The 23,573-nt window shown below is 47.4% G+C and overlaps 1 protein-coding gene across 6 annotated transcripts; it reads left to right on the top strand.

The window, feature by feature from the left end:
• The first annotated feature begins 82 nt into the window (after window positions 1-82).
• Window positions 83-23,050, top strand: LOC113897732 (protein CutA homolog). Of its 6 annotated transcripts, XR_003512412.1 has the most exons (8): window positions 83-2,357; window positions 3,670-3,992; window positions 8,154-8,302; window positions 14,282-14,341; window positions 16,520-16,565; window positions 16,805-16,854; window positions 19,336-19,545; window positions 20,124-20,210. XR_003512412.1 is itself a non-coding variant. In XM_027550671.1 (7 exons), exons 2-7 carry the CDS (start codon window positions 3,924-3,926, stop codon window positions 19,400-19,402), a joined length of 441 nt encoding a protein of 146 aa, XP_027406472.1. In that variant the 5' UTR covers window positions 83-2,357; window positions 3,670-3,923; the 3' UTR covers window positions 19,403-23,050. The 6 variants fall into 6 exon arrangements, 2 of the variants coding, with proteins under 2 accessions (XP_027406472.1, XP_027406471.1); XR_003512413.1 differs by lacking the exon at window positions 19,336-19,545 and having other exon boundaries at window positions 16,805-16,916; XM_027550671.1 differs by having other exon boundaries at window positions 19,336-23,050.
• Window positions 23,051-23,573: the final 523 nt, after the last annotated feature.

A 23,573-nucleotide genomic window follows, 5' to 3' on the forward strand; every position in this document is an offset into this window, starting at 1 on the left:
GCGAGATCTGCCGGGCGCAGCCTCCCTTCCCTTGAGTTTTGGCTGAGCCCAAATCGCCCCGGCCGCACCAATAGCATTGCTCAGCTGCCGGGCCGCGCGCGTTCGGGAGCTGCCAAGCCTCGCGATACCGGGGCTCACTGGGGTCGCTGCTGGTTACGGGGTGGCAGCTGTGCGTCATCATGGGTGCCACTCAGTGGGCCCGAGTGTCTGGTCTGGTTGCTTCTGTCGCACTGAGAGCGAAGGCTGGGTCAGTGTGCGGCAAGCGGAGTGGTGAGAATGAGAACGAACCAAAGGTTAAACGGCCTTGTCATCGGCCCCCTGGCTCTAAAACCAGGCTGTGGTGGAGGCTTAGGCCGCCAGGGCGGAGCGGAGGCGGTGAACATCCTGCTTCCCGGCCAAACACGTATTAAGAGGAGGCGAAGGGTCAGGCCTCTGGAAGATGAAAATTCTCGAGAAGCTGTAAGAAGGCGTGAGTAACACCGACGTGGGGCCGTGCACACCCTTACGCAAAACGAGAAGGCCGTCGGGGCCAGCATGGAGAGTTTTTCGCGCGTCTGCTCCTAGGTGCTGTGCATTCCCAAGGATGTAAACATCGAGAAGATGGAAACTTCAGTTAATCTTTTGGGTCTAGGATTGGGGGCGGGGTGGGGGGCGGCGATCGCTAAAGGCTGTCTGCAGCCAGGCCAAACAGGTTTACTTGCAACTGTGGAAACCACTGGCAAGGACAACCCAGATGAGTTTTCATGCGAGCAAGGGGTGGTTTGAGTTTAGAAATTACTATAGACTGCGAAATTCGAGTTTGATGGAAGATCCGTTAAATACCCAGTCACCACCCACGTATTCCAAGCAACTCTAGAAACTGATCAGAGCTAGAGGCTTTAACCTCAATAGGTCTTCACCATCAAGGAAATGAGCCTGCTTTGGAAGTGCTTGCCTTTGTGTACTTTTGGGGGAAAAGACAGAAATCCGGGAAACTTAGAGGACGCCAAGGACAGGATTTCCCTTACATTTCGTGCCAGTGCCGCAGGTGACAAAGACCCCAAATTCCACTTGTTTTATGAAAAAAGATATGCTTTCTTGTTTTTCTGGCCATCACTAATCTTATCGTTAACAGCTACCCTCATTTTGGATTGGCTCCATAATTGTTTTATTCTTTGAGCCTGGATTTGTTTAACTCCCCCAAATCTTGCCTTCAGAGTACGCTAATAGTGTTCCCAATCACCCAGACTCATTATTCCTTGCTCATCCCAACGTTGTTACTATGTTTCTCTGTCTGGAACGCACTAGCTATCTTTAGCCTTTGGATCAGAGTGTAATTGAAGCATTCATGGGGTACACCAAGCATATGTTTGACCATTTTGCCCATGGTATTGGGAAAAAAAACAAAAAACCTTTGCTCACTTTAAAAGAAACGTGGCAACAATTCAGCATTGCTGGCACTTTGGTAATAAAAGAGGTGATGGATGATAAACCAGATGCTCTTGATAAAGCTTGGTGGAAGCTTTGCTATGTATGCATGTTTCCCTGGAGCTAAAGAAGAAGCTGAAAAAAAATTCATAGTCTGCAAATTGGATGGGCTTTAAATTCATCAATATGAAACTTAAGTCTCAAGCTTTGGCAGTAACAGAGAGTCTGTATCTTGAGATGATAGATACACGTCTGTACCTTGAGAGGAAGAAGGCAAATCTTTGGAACCAAAGATAAAGATGAACCTAAGGAAACAATGCTGTCCTACACCAGGTGTCAGACTGCATCCGTGCTGCGATTGATATGGATTCTTTCCTGGATCGAGGTTTGGCCTTTAAAAAAGAGACTTCAATAAATTGTATACCTATAGAAGAGGTGCTGAAGAACTTTCAAAATAAAGTAGAGTTGCTGAAGAAAGAGAAGGAAGATACAGACAGTATTGCGGATGAAAGAGACGGGTACAGACTCTGACTCTGAAGAGTCTGAGTTCACCTCTGAATCCAGTAAGGAGGAGGAAAGAAAGAGAGAAGGCAAGATGCCTCCAGAAGAGCCTGTGATCTCAGGCAGGGGCACTGAGGCTCTTACTAGATCTGAACGATCTGCCAAGTTCATAAATGCAGAATTGGACGTTTGGAATCTGACCTTGGAATTGACTCTGAAGAGAGTAGAGGTGCCTGAGTTGCATGCAGAAAGAAGAGAATCCAGAGGTGGTTTCTTCCAGATAGCAGTTCATCCCTTGCCATCCTTTGCCCCAGCATCACCTTCATCATGACCATCCTTGTCATCACCAGCCACACATCCGTATCATTTAGTCATTCAACAAATATTTATTGAACATAATCTGTGCAGGAACCTGTGCTAAATTCTGGGACATCATCTCAGGATCTAAGGTAAAATGGTCATTAACAGTGACCTTTCCTATTAATATAACGGATTTAAAAGATCACAGTCTTGATTTATGTTAGTGGACTTTGAATATAAAGGGTTTTTTTAAGGACCACTCAGCCTCATTTTTTATAATCCTGTTTCTTTCATACATGCTAAGTTCTTCAATCACAACTGGAGATTTTCTGAGTTAACCTTGTTTGGTAGTGGCATGAGAAGGCTCTTGAAATGCTGACGTGGTCTTACATTTTATAAAACACTCTTACATTTGTCTTCTGTTAATCTTCACTTTAGATCTATGAAAGAGGTATTAGCTCTTTCTTTACCAAAAAAAAAGCCCCCAAAGCTCAGAGAGGTTAAGTAATTTGCCTGAGTCTACACAGCCATCATAAATGGTAGAACTAGGGCTACAGCTGGCTTTGTCAGGCACTTTGCTAGAAAGTGCTGTCAGGCCTTTTAAGATAATAGTCCCAAGGAATAAGGCAGACGGGTAAACAGGCAGTTAAACACAGAAGCTGGGAACTGGCAGCTTGCCCGACAGTTTGGGAACCAGGTAGGTTTTGTTTTGTCTGCCCAGTTCAAAACAATTCCTAATTGGTTTTCAGCATTCCCCTCCCCACCTGCTTTGTTTAGGGTACTATTTACATAGAATACAATTTACCAATTTAAGTGTACAGTTTGTTGAATTTTTTAATGTTTGTGTAATCACCACTACAGTCAAGATGAAAAGTAGCTTTCCTCGGCTTAAAAATTTACTTAGGGTCTTACCAGCAGTGTGGTCATTTAAAAATTAAGAAGTTTCACATTAAGAAGCTGGATTAAAAACTTGGAAACCCGGACAGCAGTGGACTCTGCGTCCCCAAAGGGTAACAGTCATGAGCTTCCTGCTTTTGAGTTTGTTTTAGCAGCTGACGTTGAATGCTGCCTCGGAAGTGTGGACAGAGTGCCTTAGGGGAAGTGGGACCCTGGGATTAACCTTGGTAAAGGCTGCACTGATCAGCTGGCCTTGAAAGATGGGTGGGTTTACAGGGAGAGCGGTCAGCAGCAGGAGTGTTTGTTTTAAACCAGGGAGGATTAAAATGCTGTTGGGGGACATGAAGTCAGCCACATGTGGGCTTCATTTATTTGGGTTTGTTTTTATTTTTTTTTTGGTGGGATGGGCCTCAGTGGAAGAGTTCTGTGTATTTGTGTTTGTGGGCTATGGTTTCTGAAGGTTTTATATATCTAAGAAGCTTTAATCTGTACACCTCAGGGAATTTTATGGTTTTTGGTATATGTGAGAATGGGGAGGGAAAATTAGTATTTTTTTTTTTGCAGGGGTTGGAGGTTTGCACAGGCTGTTTGGGTTATATGTTTCTAGAGAGTTGCCCAGTGAAAAATGAGTCGCTCTTTCCCCGCCCCCTCCACCCTCTCCTTCCAGCCAGCCTGGCTGGGACCTGGCCGGGCAGTGGGGCAGGCAGCAGGTGGTAAGAGGAGAGGGGCTCAGGCCCTTGGAGCCCATCCGTCCGCCAGCGACTTTCCCTCAGGCTGCAGTTCCCATAGCCTGTGCTGGCTCAGTCACCAGCGACGCCATGGACAGGCTGGGCTCACGGTGCCCTCTGCCAGGCTCCACTCGGCCCTCTATCTTTATATGCCTCTTGGTGAGTGTCCCACAGTATGATGCTGTGAATCCTCTCGTCTCTAAACCTCCAGCCTGGGGACTGAGGGAAGAAGGGGCATTTGTGTTGTGTACTCCTGGGATTTTGAGCTGGGGGCAGGCAGGTAGGGGTGGATGGTGAAATCCCTGGGGGCACCACCCAGTGTCCTGGAGATTGTGGTGTGATTCTGAAGCTTACCAGCACCCCTTTCTGCCCTGCCTTTGAGGAGGAGTGACTGGGCTGTACTGCCCGGGAGGGTGGGGTGGTGAGGGGTGTTTGCTGGTGCGTTCTCATCTAAAGGTCCCATGCTAGTTTCTTTTCCTCTTGCCAGTGCAGTTACCGCGTCGTTTTTCTGGGGGCTTTGCTGTCTCATCTCTGAAGTATCTTAACACGTGCAGGTTGGCAGTGGCTGCAGAGAGTCTGTTGGTGGTGCTGCTGGTAGCTGCCTTTTGGGGCAGGGCCAGGTGATGGAAAGGAGAACTGTCGAAGCCCCGGGGTCTAGCCCAGCTCCACTGCTCAGCTTTCTGGTGATTTCTTCCCCTCTCTGGCCCTTAATTAACTGGCACACGTCAGTGATGCTTAATATTTTGGGGGACTATAGATTTTCTTTGGGGGGGGTGTGTGAAAATTCTGGATTTGCACCCAAGGAAAGTGTATAGATAAACACAATGTTAATTTCAGAGTATTTACAAATTCCTTAAAACTAGGTATGTTATAAATTTAGAAATACTATGGGGTTTCTGAGGCCCCTTCTGCCTTAGCACAGATTGTAAAGTCAACTGTGAACTCTTCAGGACTTCCCCAATGGTCCATTGGTTAGGACTCCACTTCTACTGCAGGGGAGTTGGGTGTGATCCCTGATTGGGGAACTAAGGTCCCGAATGCCTCAGGGTGTGACCATAAAACTAAAACAAAACCATAACCTCTTAAAGGTTAGGCAGATACTCCAGTACCAAAAAAAAAAAAAGGAAAAAGGCAGAATGAAGTAATTGAAAGGATACATAAAATATTTTGAAACAGTGTAAACTTAGAAAAGATGTAAATATGAAAATGTTATAAACTTACAGTAATAAATATGTTTCTATTAGGAAATATGTTGATATATGTATTTTGCATTCATGTAATATCACTTTCTAATGTACTGTAGTCCACCTTTGATTCCAAACTGACCTTTCATATCTTCTGATTCTTTGTTGAGATGGTCCGCAAACACTTCTCAAGTCCATACGTCTTATCAGGGCTTGTGAAGTGCTGAGGATACAGAAATGAATGAGCTCACATCCAATGAGGGAGACATATGTAAACCACTGTATTTCAGTGTGATCGATGGTACAGTAGAAAGATGTTCAGCAGCAATTCTGGCCTCTACCAATGGCATTTCCTCCCCAGTCATGACATCAAAATTGTCCCTAGATGTGACCAGATGTCCCCTGGGGCAGGGGCAAAATTGCCTCAAGCTGAGAGCCACTAGATTAAGTGAAGCTGAAATAACCCCGCTGTGTCACTTCCTAGTGATGCTCCTTGCAGTTCAGAGAGCCCAGAATGGGAGGCAGGAGTTTAGATTTAAGTCTTGGTTCAGTCACAGAACTGCCTCAGTTACCTTATCTGTTAAATGAAGGCTTGTCTTAGGTAATACCCAAGTGCCCAGACTACCTCTGAGTGTCTCTTTCACTGTGAGTTCACACAAAAGTTTCAATGCATTTTAGGTGAGTTTGTATTTAATCCTGTGAGCTCTGTGTTCCACTGATACCTGCTGGCTGAAATGCCCTAGATCTCCCCTAGGAATGGCTTTTTAGGTTGGGGGACAGACCATTGCTCCTTTTGTTTAGAGTCCGTGCTGAAAGCCACCTTACAGTCGTGTATCTGACCCCTTAGAGTGTTCTAGTATGTCCGATTCACTGCCAAAAGCTCTGTGGATGACCTAAAAGCCCTACTTACAAGACTGTTTAGTCTCCATCTCAGCATCTTGCTGGTGTGCGCATTCACCAGTCTGCAGGTTATTTCTTGAGAAGCTGCTGTGTACCGTGAACTGTCCTGGGGACACAGTGATGAGCAAAGTGTGGTTCCTTTCTTTATTGGACTAGTGGTCAAAAACTGGTTTTCCTATCTTGTTTGAGCCCATGGCAACTCTGAGGTAGGCAGCACAAATGTTGTAACCTCCAATTTCTAGGTAACCCTTATAGAAGAGAGAGGAAGTAACTTGTTGAGCTGCAGAGAGCTGTACTAACACTAGGTTTTAAATCCTGCTGTTTAGTGCCTTTGTGTTTTTATATCCTATATAATCTAATTGAGTTGTCATTAACAACTTCCTTGAAAACCCTGGTTGTTTTTTCTTGTGTGGTCACTGGTTTAGTTCTGAGGACTAGTATGTTGGACTGGAGGTGTTGGGGGAGGTCGTGGGAGGGAATGAGAAGCCCACCCCAGACTGAAGCTAAAGACATAAAAACGCCACGCAGGCCCTGCCAAGAAGTAGGAGGCAGGCAGGGCCAGGCGATAACGTAGGAGTGGGAGGACAGAGGTTTGTTTGAGCGAGACATGAGCCCGGGCTGGCAGGCGGGAGAAGCGTGTTCTTGTCCAGTCTTGCCTGATTCACGGTGGGGCTCCTTGCAAGTTGCCTCCATCCCTATTAATGACTCTTTTGTATCCCCCAAGCAAAGAACCCTGGAAGATGTCCTCCAATTCTTTTAATTTCCTCTTATTTTAGATGTTTTATCATTAAAGTAGCAAGAAAAATTGTATCTTGACTGTCTTTTCCTCTCCTGTTATCACTGTCATTTTCTTAGCTCAGGATCTTAATATTTTCCTGCAACATTGTACTGGCCTTTGAATCACTCTGATCACTCCCATCCTCCTTCCCATTACACTACTCAGCCTGCTCATGTTATTGCTCTTCTACTTAAAAAACCTCCAAAAGCACCCTCACTTGAGTACAAACCCCACACTCCTTAGCCTGACCCTTTATAACTCTAGCCAGACCCCTTTTCCTCCCAGTTCCATGCCCACTGACTAAGACCCATGCAGTCTGGATAATTCATCTGTCCCCAAATACCTCTTGAGTTTGTACATACTAACCGTATCTTCTTTTTCAGTCCTACCTCCTATTTCAGCTCCAAGTTGGATGGTCCCTTCTCTTCAAAGCCTCTCCTGCCCCCAAGAGGCGGAGCCTTCCTTTTGGGCCTCCCCCGCCACCGGTTGTCTGTCAGAGTAGCACAGGCCCCATTGCTGTAAAATTAGGCTTCCTTTTCCACTGGACTCTCCACAGTACCTGGCATGTACACAGTTGGATGGCGGTGACATTAACTCCCTAACAGTTACATCTGGAGAAGGCAATGGCACCCCACTCCAGTACTCTTGCCTGGAAAATCCCATGGATGGAGGAGCCTGGTGGGCTGCAGTCCATGGGGTCGTGAAGAGTCGGACATGACTGAGCGACTTCCCTTTCCCTTTTCACTTTCCTGCATTGGAGAAAGAAATGGCAACCCACTCCAGTGTTCTTGCCTGGAGAATCCCAGGGACGGGGAGCCTGGTGGGCTTCCGTCTGTGGGGTCGCACAGAGTCGGAGACGACTGAAGCGACTTAGCAGCAGCAGCAGCAACAGTTACATCAACAGATACAGGAGTTTATTGTCAGTCATAATCTCCACAGGATGACAGCAGGTCCGTGGATGCCAGGTGGTATTACCTGTAGTAGCAGTTTTTTGCAATGGGAATGGATTTCAAGTTATCCAGGCTTCACTCCTATTCTTGGCTTCACCAACTAAAAGCTGTGTGATTTGTGTATGTGTGTGGCCATGCTGCATGGCTTTTTTGGTCTCACAGGGTCTTAGTTCCCCAACCAGGGATCAAACCTGGGCCCTGGAAGTGAAAGCGCAGAATCCTGACCACTGGATCACCAGGGGATTCCCAAAGCTGTGTGACTTTGAGCAAGTGTCTTAATTTTTAAGCCTTTTTTTTTTTTTAAACCATTTGAAAAATGCAGAGGAAAATAATCTAGGCATGAAAACATTAAGCACTAAAGCTCAATGCAGATCCTAGGAATTATTTTGTGGGTGGGAAATGGGGATAAAATCACATTGCCCCGCGCTGGTTCCAGTCTGCCTGAGATTGCCGGTGGTGAGCTGGCCACGCCTCTGCTGATCTGTGCTTTTCTTTTCCTGCTGTGCAGATCCTGACAGCCTCTCTCCTGACATACCCCGTGCTCAGGACCCTCAGCCTGCAGTTCCTTTCCGTTCTCACTGGCAGCTATGTGTCCGGCACGTACTCCATTGTTTTTGTCAACTGTCCCAACGAGCAGATCGCCAGAGATATTGCCAGGTACGGGGAAGGGGCTTACGTACTGCCCCAGGGGGCTCAGGAGCCACCAGGAGGCTCCAGAGGGGCCACTTCGGGACTCTGCTTTTGCTTTTGACAACCCCATCTGTCCAGGGCTGAACTGCACAGCTGTCTAATTGGGGCGACTGGAGAGGCACGCGTGAATGGCACTTGGATGGATCCTGCTTCTGGGCCTGAAAATGTTGAGTGCTGCCTGGGGGCAGATAAGGGACCTGAGACCCAGAGTGCGAGGTGCCTTGCTCAGATGGAAGCCTGCAGGTTGGGCATTTAACAGTTCTAATTCCTGACCCAGCTGTCTTTATTTTTGGAGATAGTTTTTGCTCAGTCCCAGAGATGTGGACCGAGACAGCAGGAGGAGGAGACCAATTCCAGGTGTTTGGCGAATTACTGAAAGCAGTGGTGGAGAGAGTATGGGTACAGAGTTGAAATCTTGGCTCGGTCTCTTGCTGACTGTGTGACCTCAGGCAGGTTGCTCCTCTTCTCTAAACCTTAGTTTTTGAATTATCATTGTTGAGAGGATTAAATGATATGATATCTGTTCAGTCCTTACTCCAGGAACTCAAATGTAACAGATGCTCAGTAAGGGTTGTATCTGATTTCCACCCCCTCCCCCTCACCCCGTTTGCTTTTTGGCTGCACTGTGCAGCCTGCGGCATATTGGTTCCCGGAATGGGGGTTGAGCCCAGAGCCACGGCAGTGAGAGTCGAGTCCTGACCACTGAGCTACTGGGGAAGTTGCCCCTCCTTTATAACTGCAGCTCTGAAGAGGGTTAGTGGGGCTGAGGGGCAAAAAACTTGACTCCTGGCTCCTTTTCTTGCTCGCAATTCTGCATTCGTGAAGTTTGGTGGTAGTTATAGTGTTCTGTGTGATGAATCTGGTCTTTGGGGGCACACCGCTTCCAAATTGATGGTCACAGGTTAACTTTGGATTTGATTACATCTTTCCTGCCCCTAACCAGAATGTCTGTTTTTTCCCTTATTAACGTTGCTTTTGGAGAACAGCTCTTGTCTGAATGAGCATGTGATTACTCCAGAAATAGGACCTCAGCTTTTAGCAGCTAGGAATTAAAATCCCTTCTGTGCTTCTGGTATACCCAGGGCCTGTGCTGAACTCACTGGACCCCTGGACCAGCCACTCTGGGTCCTGTCAGGAGCAACTTCAGGTGACATCTGCGAGGTGTTGGGTATTGGGAAGAAAAGGGCTCTAAGGCGTGGATTCTAAATAGCGGAAAGGCCATTTGAGGGGAATGGATTGGTTTCAGCTTGGAGAGAGGTCTCTGCTGTCTTGCATCCAGGGTTGCTGATGAAAAGCAGCAATGGATCTCACTCCTCTGTAGGGGATGTGTTTTCTCTCTGCTAGTTTTTAGGAGTGTATCTTAATGTTCAGTTGTTTACTTTTTAAATATACTCTCTCTACTCTCTATTCTTTCTGCGTCCTTTTCCTGGAACTTCTGTTAGATAGATAGATGTTGAATTTGTTTTCTGTGACTGACTTTATAGTTTTCTTTAGACTGAATTCTATAGTTTCCTTTTCAAGATTTCGAATTGTTTTTAGTAACCAAGTGCTCTTGTTTTGTAATTGTCTGATCTTGTTTTATAGATGCAATAATCTTGTCTTATCTTTCTGCAGATAGTAATTATACTTCAATTTTTTGCAGCTTTATTGAGATATATTGTCATATAACATTGTGTAGGTTTAAGATATACAACATGATGATTTTATATTTGTATATATTGCGAAATGATTATGACAATAAGGTTAGTTAAAACAGCTATCACTTGGTTACTTTTTTTGGTGTGATAAGAACTCTTAAGATCTACTCTTAGCAATTTTCAAGTATACATAATTGTACTTATTTTAAAATCTTGGTTTTGATTGTTTTATTGATTTGTCTTTCTCAAGTAAATTCTTCTTCATTGTTGAATTTGTTTCTCGTGGTGTTTGACTTTCTGCAGATGCTTTCCTCTCTCATCTTCCTGGTGATGCTGACGGGGAAGTGCAGGAGCAGCTGCAGGAGTCGCCCGTGGGCAGCACTAGGCAGGCGGACATTCTGCAGTCTGAATCAGTTCCTAAGAATAATTTATCACCTCAAGAAGTATTTTTAGAAGGGTCAACCTGTATGTTTCAAACTTTGACTATGTTAATGAAAAATTATAATTTTATAATCTTCAAAATTATCCAGGTTGCTGGAGGCCAACTAAACCAGATCACTACCAGTTTTTAAAAGACCCGAAGGCTCTTGAACAAGGCAGTCCCCTCTCGCGTTCCCATGCATCTAAGTGCTGCCTGTGTTCTTCAGGGCTCCCATGCCTGTCTCAGCGCTGCCTGTACTCTTCAGGGCTCCCATGCATGTCTCAGCACTGCCTGTACTCTTCAGGGCTCCCATGCCTGTCTCAGCGCTGCCTGTACTCTTCAGGGCTCCCGTGCATGTCTCAGCACTGCCTGTACTCTTCAGGGCTCCCATGCATGTCTCAGCGCTGCCTTACTCTTCAGGGCTCCCATGCATGTCTCAGCGCTGCCTGTGTTCTTCAGGGCTCCCATGCATGTCTCGGCACTGCCTGTGTTCTTCAAGGCTCCCATGCCTGTCTTGGCGCTGCTTGTACTCTTCAGGGCTCCCATGCCTGTCTCGGTGCTGCCTGTGTTCTTCAGGGCTCCCATGCATGTCTCAGTGCTGCCTGTACTCTTCAGGGCTCCCATGCATGTCTCAGCGCTGCCTGTGTTCTTCAGGGCTCCCATGCATGTCTCGGCGCTGCCTATATTCTTCAGGGCTTCCATGCATGTCTCAGCGCTGCCTGTACTCTTCAGGGCTCCCATGCATGTCTCAGTGCTGCCTGTACTCTTCAGGGCTCCCATGCATGTCTCAGCGCTGCCTGTACTCTTCAGGGCTCCCATGCATGTCTCAGCACTGCCTGTACTCTTCAGGGCTCCCATGCATGTCTCAGCACTGCCTTACTCTTCAGGGCTCCCATGCATGTCTCAGCGCTGCTTGTACTCTTCAGGGCTCCCATGCCTGTCTCGGTGCTGCCTGTGTTCTTCAGGGCTCCCATGCATGTCTCAGTGCTGCCTGTACTCTTCAGGGCTCCCGTGCATGTCTCAGCGCTGCCTGTGTTCTTCAGGGCTCCCGTGCATGTCTCAGCACTGCCTGTGTTCTTCAGGGCTCCCATGCATGTCTCAGTGCTGCCTGTACTCTTCAGGGCTCCCATGCATGTCTCAGCACTGCCTATATTCTTCAGGGCTCCCATGCATGTCTCAGCGCTGCCTGTACTCTTCAGGGCTCCCATGCCTGTCTCAGCGCTGCCTGTGTTCTTCAGGGCTTCCTTAGCTGCCGGCGTATACAGTGTCCTTGCTGTGCTCCGGCATGGCTACATCAGAAATGTTCTCTGCTGTCTCTGGCACGGGGTGTAAAAGGAAGATTGCAGTGTGTGTGTGTAGCCCACCAGCTGGACTGGAAGTCCCAAGTGGAGTCTCCCTTCAGCCGTTCTGTTCACTGATGATCCAACTGGAGGAGAAGAGAGGCAAATAGATTTCGTTTCCAGGGTTTATAGGAGAGAGTAATAGGTGTGTGGTAGGGAGGGCCCCACAGATGTTAGCTGGCAGGTAGCTCGGCTCTGCCCACAGAACTGGTGCTGGGACCAGGCCTTTCGGCTCCAGTCTGGGGCTCGCTCTTCTCAGTGTTCTTTAGAGGTGCCTCTTAGGTCTGGTTCAGTTCCATTCTGGCTCCTGGTAATGTTCTTAGAGCTCTTCGGTGACAGACACCCTCTAAACTGGAAACGTCTCTAGCTGGGGCCAGGGCGGAAACCTGAGTGCTGGACTAGGAGAGCTGGACGCTGTGTCCTCTTTGCCGACAGCACCACAGATGACCTTAGACACGTCTTCCTTCGCTGGGCCTTGGTCTCTTACATAGGGAAAGGGGATTAGATCAGACCAGGGTCACAGGCACGGGTGTCGACAGGCAGGCTGCTTCAGCCTGCGTGAAGTGGGCTGGGGTGTCATGAAGAAGAATGGCAGTAGTTAGCAAGCCTTGTGTGCCCCAGGTGTGGGAGGAGGGAGAGTGGAAACTGACTGACCCGAGGAGCTCCCGCCATGCCTGGAGGTAGCAGCCCCTGCTCAGCTCTGGCTGAAAGTGACCTTGTAGGACTACGGGTCCAAAATGTTCTAAGATTCATTTTTTGGTGAGAAGCTAGATAATGTGTATTTTTGAATGTAAAGTACCCTAATAGTAAATATTGGTAACAAAGTCAAGATTTTTTTTTAATGCCGTGAGAGCCAAACCATGTGTTTGGTCCACGAGCCTCTAGTCTGCGATCTTTGCAGTTTCTGAAGACCCTTGAAGGCCTGCCTTCCGCTTTACTCAGACGAGCACGGGGGCTTGAGCTCCCACTCTGTGACTCACCGCTGGACTTCGGTGTGTGTTTTACCCATCAGCTTGTACATTTGTTTTCTCTCTCTCGTGTTTTTTTTTCTTTTTCGCCATAGGAGCATTTTGAATAACATAGTCCTCCAGAACGTTACAGTCTTTTTCCCAAGTACAAGTTGCTGTGATTAGTCACCAAGGAGTTCACACTGCCAAAGAGATTGGAGGCCCGTGAAGCAATGGATTATTTTTTTTTCTAAAGGTTTAACTCATTCCTTGTGTTTGCATGTCACTTTCAGAACTAGTGCAATGTGATTTCTCAGCAGATGACTTGATTGAGTGAGCAAGACTTGTAGCAGTTGCTTAAACAAATTTGGGCCGTGTGCCTCTCCTTAGAGTCAGGGATTTATTTACCACCTGGAACTTTCCAAGGGCATGAGGGTGGTGATAATACCACATTAATGTGGAGCCTTAAATAGAACACTGTTCAGCCGGGAACTTGGGAGGAGAGAAAGTAGGTCAGTTCTCTTGGCAGCGGTCAAAGAAAGGAGGGATCAGGGCTCAGGCCTCAGACTCGTTGTATTTGGCAGTGGCCACACACTTCAGAGAACTGAGACGGCCTCCGTGGCTGACGGCACACCCGAGGCGGGTTTGTCTGGCCTGCCTGATCCCCAGGGCTTAGGGTTTGAGCCTTGGGGACACTTCCCTGCATGGGCGACGCAGTGGTGCTTGTCTCTGTGACACTGCACACTGGTTCAGGCACATTGTACCGTGTTCACCAGGGCCCTGCACAGGAATCAGACTCTCAGAACAAGAATTCCAGTCTGTGGTCTGTCAAAACAAAATCCCCAGTGCTTAGAGGTCTGCAAAGGTGGAGATGGTGCTCTTAGGACTGTGGTAGGAAGCATCACAAAAATGAAAAGTGTAAAGAGCCTGTGTTTGCCAGTCGCAGGACAGGATGCCCTTTTTTTGCTTTTTTTTTTGCTTTTCCTTCGAGTTGTATCAGTTCCACGTGGTCATCAGACACCTCTGATCTGTAGATATCATGTGAGAGCCTAGCACATATCCAAGAGAGAAGAGGAAAAGAAGTTGACATGATAAAAGGAGTATTTGGTGGTGAAAAGGGTTGGAACCCATCGACTGAATCACTCCTGGTTGTATAGCAGGAGAGTCAAGCTGAGTGAGGCGGTCGCGCCTGTCTTGGATAGGTGCTCAAATACTGATCTCTGGAATGAAAGGAGCTTGCATAAGGTCACACAGCCATCCTGCTGCAGGGTTGGATTGGAATCCAGGTCTTTCTGTTCTCCTTCCAGGGCTAACAGATTCCCATTCCCCAAGCCGACTGGGCCTGTCCTTGAAACAGCCTTTGCATAGCTGCTTCCCTACTTCTCCCCCTCAGGGAAGGACTTATAAACAGTTCTGTCTGCAGAGGGTCTGTGCGTGGCAGTTATGGAACGTACTGGTTTGACTTGGGAGGGGCACTCTAAATGGTTATCTGTTTAGACTTAGGTTTCTTGGGAAACTCCCAGGAACTCCTGTATCCTCTCCCATCTCTTCAGATGCTGGACACTTGCCCCAGTAACCGGCATGCTCTCTCTTTGCTTTAGGGCTATCCTGGATAAGAAGCTGGCTGCCTCTGTGAACATCCTGCCTAAGGCCTCCTCACTGTGAGTTCTGCTCTGGCCAGTGGAGGGGTGTGAGAGTGCTCTGTCAGGTCCTGCCTGGTGGAAATTCGGGCACTGAACTAATGGGAAACTGTAAAAGAACAACGCAAAGGCATTTACTTAATCAGTACTTCACTGTCGGTCTGTATTCAAAGGAAATCAACCAGTGGGTTTATGCCATTCAGCCAAAGCAAAAACAGGCTATGTTTAGAGAAGGCAGAAAAAAAATCTACAGTCTAGGAACAGTGAGTCTTGTTTCCTCATTCTTTGTTTAAATCAGTCAATCAATTAGCTTGCTGTTAGCAAAGAAGTCAGACTGGGTAAGCCAGTCTGAGTAAGCCAGCTAAGGATATCAGAGATTATAATTCCTATTGCTTTTGGATTCTCTGAAAAACTTTGAGTTTGGCATGTGTGACAGGCTGTTTCTTTGTATTGTCTGCCTTTCATTTGATCGGCTCTTTTACTTAAGCCAGGCCCACACCATTTCCCTCATCAAAATGCATCACCATGGGTGGGGGGTAGGAAACAGGTTCAGGAGGGAGGGAGGGGACATGAAACCATTTACATCGATGTTTGGCAGAAACCAACACAATACTGTAAAGCACTTATCTTCAAATTAAAAGTAAATAAAATGATAAAAAACGATATTTCAGCGTCCTAGTACTACCCGTGCAGGATTTGTCTTGTGCCTTAACTCTCTCTGGTCAGCTTGCTTCTTGCCTCCTTCCTGCCCTGATGAGAGAGGGAGAGGTGCCTGTTCTACAGGTGAGGACAGAGAAGCGCTGGAGCATGAGAGCTGCCCCTGTCCAGCAGTGACACGCCGCGTGCGCCCGTCACCTGTCGCCGTGAAAGCTGCCCCTGCCCAGCAGTGACATGCCGCGTGCGCCCGTCACCTGTCGCCGTGGCTCCCAAGTCTGGCTGTACTTTAGATGCCTGAGCTCCATTCTGGATCTGTTTAGTCTCCCTGAGATGGGGCTTGAGTCTCTGAATTTTTAAGAGGTCGTATTAAGTGATTCACATAAAGCCAGTCTGGGAGCTAGTGCTGGGAAGCTAGACTGGAACTTCAGCCTGCCACTGTCCTCATGCTCGTCCTTCCTCGTGACTCACGCTCTCACCACAGCTCTGTGGGGTGAGGTCAGGGGCCGGAGCCTTCTTAGACCCGCCCTGGGTCAGCACAGATATTCTCAGGCCAGTTTCTCTCCCTCCCATGATGCTGTTCTGCTCTTTTTCTGAACATTGTCACTGACTCTGTTTTGAACTTTGAGACCTGCTCTGTATTTTATGAAGCTTGCTTCTTCCCTGAATAAGTCCTGTGCTTTCCCATTGATCACTCGGTGGGCGCTCAGCTTCGAGAGCCAGTGATACAAGTAGCACCAGCCCAGAGGATGGGGAGGTGCACAGAAGCCAGCAGTGTGGGGTGAGCACTGAATGAGCTGGAAACGCCCACTTTGGAGGGGAACATACAGGAGTTTCTGCAGGGCTGTCACGTGGAAGTTGGGGAAGACAATTGGGTGGCAGATGTCGGCTGCTGCTGCTGCTGCTAAGTCGCTTCAGTCATGTCCGACTCTGTGCAACCCCATAGACAGCAGCCCACCAGGCTCCCCCATCCCTGGAATTCTCCAGGCAAGAGTACTGGAGTGGGGTGCCATTGCCTTCTCCGGGCAAATGTGGGCACACCATGAGAAAAACCATCTCATGTGAAAACCGTTAAGGTAGATGGGCTTCCTCAAGAGACATGAGCCTCTTACTTCCAGAAAAGTTGAGTCAGGAGCTGGAGGCATGCATTAGAATGTTTAGACTAGATGGCCTGTAGGGCCTTGGCCAACTCCAGGCTTTTTCATATGAGCTTGGAAAGATTTTAAAGTTTCCACTTTAGCAAGTCAGCAAATTGGGCCAGGTTTATTTCACTGGGCTCATCTTGTAAGTGGACTTCCCTGGTAATTCAGCTGGTAAAGAATTCACCTGCAATGCAGAAGACCCTGGTTTGATTCCTGGATTGGGAAGATTCCCCTGGAGGCGGGCATGGCAACCCACTCCAGTGTTCTTGCCTGGAGAATGCCCATGGACAGAGGAGGCTGTGGGCTACAGTCCATGGGGTCGCAAAGAGTCAGACACAACTGAGTGACTAAGCACAGCACATATTATAAGCTTGATACTTGTTTTTTTTGTTCTTTTCTCCAGATACTATTGGAATGGAGAAATAGAAGAAGCCACTGAGGTCCTGTTGGTGAGTGAAGCTGGAGGGATGGGGCCTTAATTGGGAAAGAGTGAGAGCAAAGTTCCAATTAAATATTAGCAAAGATAACTGACTGAGGTTCTTGCCCCACACAAGATGCCCTATGCCCATTTGTCAGTGACTGGGCTGGGGACCTGGGGGAGTGCTGTTTCCTAAAAAGCCAGAGGAATGGAGGGCTGTGGGGCTGGAGCTGAGATCCTAAACCAGTGTTTTTTTTTTTTCTTTTACAGTTAATAAAGACAAAGACTTCCAAGATCCATATGCTTTCCAGCTACATCAGGTAGTAGCGCCATCTCCCCCTAGCCAGGGGCCTGCTGGCTACTAAGTGAATGAGCTTGCGAAGTAGGTGACCTTGAGCCTGGTCACCAGCCTCCCATGTGACCTTGGCTATGACCCTGTCCCATAGACTCTATTTATAAAATGAGTTGTTGTTCTTTTTTAAATTAGTTTATTTTTAAAAATATTTACTTGTCTGCACCAGGTCTTCCCTGATATTAGGGCTTCCCTGATACCTCAGTTAGTAAAGAATCCGCCTGTAATGCAGTTCAATTCTGGTCAGGAAGATCTGCTGGAGAAGGGATAGGCCACCCACTCCAGTATTCTTGGGCTTCCCTGGTGGCTCAGCTGGTAAAGAATCTGCCTGCAATGCGGGAGACCTGGGTTTGATCCCTGGGTTGGGAAGATCCCCTGCAGAAGGGAAAGGCTACCCACTCCAGTATTCTGGCCTGGAGAATTCCATGGACTGTGTAGTCCATGGGGTCACAAAGAGTCAGACAAGACTGAGCACCTTTGATCCACTTCACCAGGTCTTCATTGCAGCATGCGGAATCTTCAGTTGACGTCTGTGAGATCTAGTTCCCTGACCAGGGATGGAAACCAGGCCCCTGCATTCGAAGTGCAGAGTCTTAGCCACTGGACCACCAGGGAGGTTCCTGTAAAATGAATTATTACTTTCAAACCAGTGGTTCTAAAAATTTTGGTCTCAGGATCCCTTTACACTTTTAAAAATTACTGAGGACCCAAAAGAGCTTCACTTATGTTGGTTCTCTCAAAGTTTACTGGATTAGAAGTTAAAGCTGAGAAATGTTTAAGATATATAGTTTTAGTTCACTGAAAATAACAGTAATAGAATAACAACATATGAACGGAAGTAAATGCAGGCGCACCTTGGAGACATTGCAGGTGTGGTTCCAGACCACCTCAGTGAAGCGAGTGATGTCACTTCCTGATTTCCCAGGGTGTGTGAAAGTTACACGTTTACCCTACATTGCAGTATAAGTGTGTAACAATACCATTGTGTCTAAAGAAAACAAAGTACGTACCTTAATTTAAAAATACAAAACAAAAAACAGTTATAGTAACATCAAAGATCACCCCTGTCAGATCACCATAAGAAATAGAATTATCATGAAAAAGTTTGGAATTTTGCAAGAATTAGCAAAACGTGACACAGAAGCATACAGTGAGCAAAGCTGGTGTCACTAGACTTGTCCAGTGTGGGGTTACCACACACCGTCAGTTTGTAAAACACGCAGTATCTGCAGTGAAGTGTAGTGCAGTGAAACAGTATGCTGGCAATGCCTTCTTATGGGAAGTAACCATATTTTCCAAAAGTAAAGAAAGTGCGAAGAATGGCATCTTTCTACATTTTTGCAAAATCTGGCTTAATAAGAGAACTGGATCTCCTCAAAAGCATCTCTTAAGTTCTGAGACACTTTCAAGTTATGAAAGTGATATATTCAAATTTTCAAAACTTCTGATTTTTGCTTAAAAACATGAATTTTTTCTTAGTGTTCATGGGGTCGCAGAGTTGGGCAGGACTGAGCGACTGAACTGAACACTGCACAGCACTATGCAGCGTGTGGTCTGCTGTGCAGCAGAGGGGCGCAGTTGTACGTATGGTCTTCTCTTCCATGTTCTTTCCCATCATGGTTTATCACCAGATACTGGATGGAGCTCCCTGTGCCGCACAGCAGGGCCTTGTGGTTTGCCCACCCTGCAGATAACACTTTACATCTGCTAATCCCAGACTCCCAACCCTTCCCTCCCCTACCCCTAAAACATGAATTTTTTTTAAGTGAATTTTTTGATTGGCAATAAACGATGTAAATTGTCTTCATTTGAGTGATGGCCAAATATTTGTTCATATTTGAGAAAATGTGTACCTAATACTCAAACCTGAGTCACCTTAATTTGTGAAATTGACAGACAAATGATGGTTACTCAAGCTGGAAAGTAAAAATGGTGTACTGTGGGAAGAAGGTCTGGTTTAGCTTGTGACTCAAATCAGGCAAGTTTAAGACAGCACTGAGCTCAGGTGTGACAGCAGAAGCACTGTATGTATAGTTCCCATTTTGTCACACAGAATATTACAAAGACACACTCAAGAGTCAAACTTTAATAAAAATAGGAATTTTTGCCACATTATCAGAAATGTTCTTAGGTGAATTTGACTTTAAAAAAAATGCATGAAAAAGTAAAAAAATGCATGTATATATGCGACGGTGAAGAATATCGTGACGGCCAGTAGAGTGTGGGGCTGCTGTCCTGATGCATGCTAAGGTGTGACCAGTTTTACCCATCATTGCTTTTGCACCATCAGTGCAAATGTCAACATAGTGAAAAGATAAATAACAATATTGTTGTGAAAATAGTTTTGGCCCCTTGGACCTCCTGAAAGAGGCTTGAAAGTTCCCCAGGGGTCAGAGGACCACTGGTCTGGGTCTCCATGAAATAAATTAGGAAAATTCATTCTTCTCAGGCACTGGATAAAATTACGCGACCTGCTCCTACTGTTCAAGCAACTGCGTGCACATGTTGTGATTTAGTAAGCAGCCTCTCATGAGAGCTTTTCAGTGCCTGAAGTCAGGAGAGCAGAGGACTGTTGCCCCAGCTCAACAGGTGGGACTGAGGCCGTGTCTTTTGCTTTGTCAGTTTGCAAAGTGAAGAGAGCACGTGTGCTCAGGACTAGGTGAGAGAGACGAGGAGAAGGGAGAGACTGCTGTGGGTTTGGATGGTCAAGGAAGATCCCTGGGGAGAGGTCATTGGTTGCAATGAGCCTTGAGGAGTAGAGAGGCTTTCAATTTAGCAGCAGGAATAGAAGGGGAACAGAGAGGTGCAGGGGCAGGCGCGGTAAGGAGTGAAGGGTAGTGATAAATAAAGACAGCAGCTGACTGTTGCCAGATGCTCACAGTGCCTGTCGGTGTGGCTGCTAAGTGCCGTGTATACCTCGCTCATTTAATCCCCAGCAATCCAGTACTATTTTCACCCTCCTCTTGTGGGTGCTTCAGCGAAATGAAGAGATACGTCCGTGCTTACATGGCTAGTAAGTGGCAGACTTAGAATTTGAACCCATGTCTGTGAGACTCTAATGCCATCTGGCCTAATTTTACTTGGTGACAGATGGGTCAGAGGCTTAGGAGTGGTGGGCCGTGGGGCCGGACAGGTGGGCTGCAGGCCGACTGTGGAGGGGCTCAAGGGAGGCTGGCCAGTTGGGTTTTATGGCACAGGCTTATATGCCACTCACGGGACTCTGCTTTCTTTCCAAAGGTTGGTGCATCCTTTTGAAATCCCAGAGCTCTTCAGTCTTCCCATGGACCAAGGAGATGTGCACTATTTAAAGTGGCTGGAGGAGGGCATGGAGGAGGAGTGAGTGGGGGCTTTCATGCCTCCTGCTGGGTGCCCCTAAGAGCCATCATTATCTGTTCTCCAGCTGAAGGGCGGCTTCTGTCTCGCATCTCTGGATTCCATGCATTTCTCAGCACAGAGGAGCTAAGTAACTTGCGGAGGGTGAAGGTCCAAGACCCCTGAGGCTAGAAGAGGATGCTGTGCCAGTCAGGCCAAGCAAGGACCCGGTGGCACTTGTCTCTGAGTGCCTCATGCATAAAGGTGGCCAGGAGTGGCAAGGTCACAGTGAGGGTGCGGCTGGTCTTCCCTGTTCATTGAGCCTAAACTGAGTACCACGTATGTTATCACTCTCCTGCTTCTGGTGAGGAATCACCTGGCGGCCTGTCACCCAGGAGTGTGTGGGGTGAAGGTCACCTTCTAGGGGAGCTGGAAGCACTCTATCCACAGGATGAATCGCTAATGGTGGAATGTCAGGGACAAGCAGGATTATTTCCTCTAGCTGAAGGTGGTGGTTGTTATTCCCGAGTCCTGAGGAAGTGGGCCTGGGAAAGGGCTTCATGAATGCAGGTAGGACTGGGAGGGGAGGGCTTAGACACAGCCCCAAGGATTGAGAGTTGGTCTTGACTCTTTCCTAGCCCGAAGGTGACAGACCTCAGAAAGCTAGGGTCCCTTGCTCAACAGAGACATGGGTTCTGAGCCTACCACACTGACCTTCTGATGTGAGCATGGAAGCCGAGCATCCTAAAGTGGGAAGAACCCGCGGGAGCTGCCAGACCAGAACCCCAGGGGTTCACAGGAGGGACCCTGAGGTCTGCTCATACTTCAGCCAGCACACCCATGCTTTTATTATTAATTTTTATGTATTGAGCTAAGTTTTTGCTGTTACAAGTTTGTAAACCAGTAGCCTAAGCCAGTCTTATAGATTTTGTAATGTTCAAGACCCCTGAGGCTGGAAGAGGATGTGGGGCCAGTCAGGCCAAGCAAGGACCCAGTGGCATCTGTAAAGCCAGTTTTATAGATGACTGAAGGGAATTGAACTGGCCTGAGGCCCAGAAAAGGGGCCGCTTGTGTTACAGAGGGGAGAGCCAAGGCTGCTCATTCCGTCGGCTGCTCCGTCGTCAGCCCCCGGGGGTGAGAAGAGAGCCTGACCTAGGCCCCCTCCCGGCTCTGCCACAGGGTGACCCCCCTCTCAGGGCCCTTCAGAGCCTTGCCCCAGCTCACTTTGCCACCGCCACCTCCACCTTTCCTCTTCTGCCTGGCACCCGTGGGTGCCAGGCTGGTGCCCTGTGTTGGGGCTGTCGCCTCTGCCCGAGCACCCTCTGCGCCAGTGCTGGAGAAGTGTGGCTGCTCTTCTGCGGGCCTGGTGTCCAGTTGGAGGGAGTCGCCCCTGCCCTGGGGTCCTGTTCCCTCTGCGCATCCGGGTCCGTCTCCTCCTGGATTGTGCGTTGCACCAGGTGAGGGGCATGCGCACGGCGACTTGGTCTCCTGCACATGGTTTGGTATATATTTCCCAAATTGATGTTTCCAGGATTTGAATAACTAAAGCTTTCTCTACTTTCCACAGTTACTTTCTCATTTACCAGGCTGGCAAAATCCAATTATTTTTTCCTTGAACTTTCTTAAAGTGGGATTAATTCCCAAGGAGATTTTCCTGTCTCTGACTATCATTGGTTCATTTTCTGTGCCGAGTGTGCTTTGAAAACTGTTTCTTGGCCTGCCTTTGCCTCAGTGTCACAGCTGACTATAGGAAATAGAGAACACCAGCTCTCTCTGCAGGTACTGTCCTAGGTCTTAACATTTATCCTTGTAACCCAGCTTACCCTCATCTTGCAGTTGAAACCTGAGATTGGAGAGTAGAGACGCTTAAAATAAGTGGCAAAATGGGCTCTGAAACCAAGTGTCTGACTCTAAACCTGAAGCTCTTACGGTCTCTTTTATTTTTTTTTTTTAATTTTATTTTTAAACTTTACATAATTGTATTAGTTTTGCCAAATATCAAAATGAATCCATCACAGGTATACATGTGCTCCCCATCCTGTACCCTCCTCCCTCCTCCCTCCCCATACCATCCCTCTGGGTCGTCCCAGTGCACTAGCCCCATGCATCAAGTATCGTGTATCAAACCTGGAATGGCATCTCGTTTCATACATGATATTTTACATGTTTCAATGCCATTTAAAGAGGCTGGCTATATCTCTTTGTAGGCCAGAGAACCTGCTATAGCCGTCTCTAAGGAAGAGCTGTTCATTCCTAAAACATCTGCCTTAACAGTGTGGTGGGTTGGTATGTTGTGTGGTTTCCTCCCCACAGATCTGGAGGCCAGTGATGTCGTCTTCATTCTGTAGATGAGGGAACAGCCTGAGAGGCTTGCCCAGCTCTACCACATTGCCCTTGATGTGCTGTGGGGGCGGGGGCTAGACTTGAGGGTTTCCACCCGGGAATTCCTTCCTAGCACTTCTCAGGAAACACGATTTATGACTCCAGAACCCTGGGAGAATCAGTTGAGGGAACGAGAAGAAGTAGTAAAGTATCCGTGAATACTGAAGCTTAAAAGCATAAAGCTGTTACTGGTTTGAAGGAACCCATCTCCGTCAGATAAAAACTAGAGCAAGAAACGGTTGCTTATAGAGTTGAGTGTACAGTTACCTAGCCAGAACAGGAGTATAGAAGAGGAGTGGTTTCCATCTCGTTTTGCCTGGGATTGTCTAGCCCTGTCCACTGCAAACCCTGAGCTACTCCTGCAAATAAGATAAATGTGTACACGTAGTATGCTTTATACAAATCCTGTGAGTGGTGTTCTAAGAAATAAGCTTTGGAAGCAAAATAAATTCTTAATTTGGCAATTCTGATACTCGTCTGTACTCTTAACCTTGTTAGGCTATTTGAATGTTAACATTTGAATACTATCCAGTACGTTCTCTGGTGTTTTCCAAGGTTTAAATATTCCCTAGAGACTGAAGTTCTTTGTAAACACTATTAAGTTTAATAATCCTATTTGTTAAACAGAGTTTTTTTTCAGATTTCTGTAATAACAGGAAAAGTATGAAGAATGTTTGACATATTTTAAGAGTAAGTTATGATTTAGGGAATTTGTGAGAATTCTAATTTCTTGCTCCAAAATGCTAAAGGCACACAGAAGTGTGTTGCGAGTTTGTAAGCACTCACATAAACCACGCAGAAACGGGCACCCTCCAGCCTGGGGCGAACCCGCGACCTCAGAGGGGTCTCCAGGGCCCTTCATGTGCAGCCTGGGCGAGAGCCCGAGTCTCTGGGTGCCTGGGGCCGCCCACCTGTCCCTCCACTCCACTGATCTCCGAGACTCAGCCCCCCGCCCTGGCCTCAAGCGCGGGTTGTTCCCAGGGCAGTCGAAGG

This window comes from Bos indicus x Bos taurus, chromosome 8 (genome assembly GCF_003369695.1).
Source record: "Bos indicus x Bos taurus breed Angus x Brahman F1 hybrid chromosome 8, Bos_hybrid_MaternalHap_v2.0, whole genome shotgun sequence".
In the NCBI taxonomy this organism is placed as follows: domain Eukaryota; kingdom Metazoa; phylum Chordata; class Mammalia; order Artiodactyla; family Bovidae; genus Bos; species Bos indicus x Bos taurus.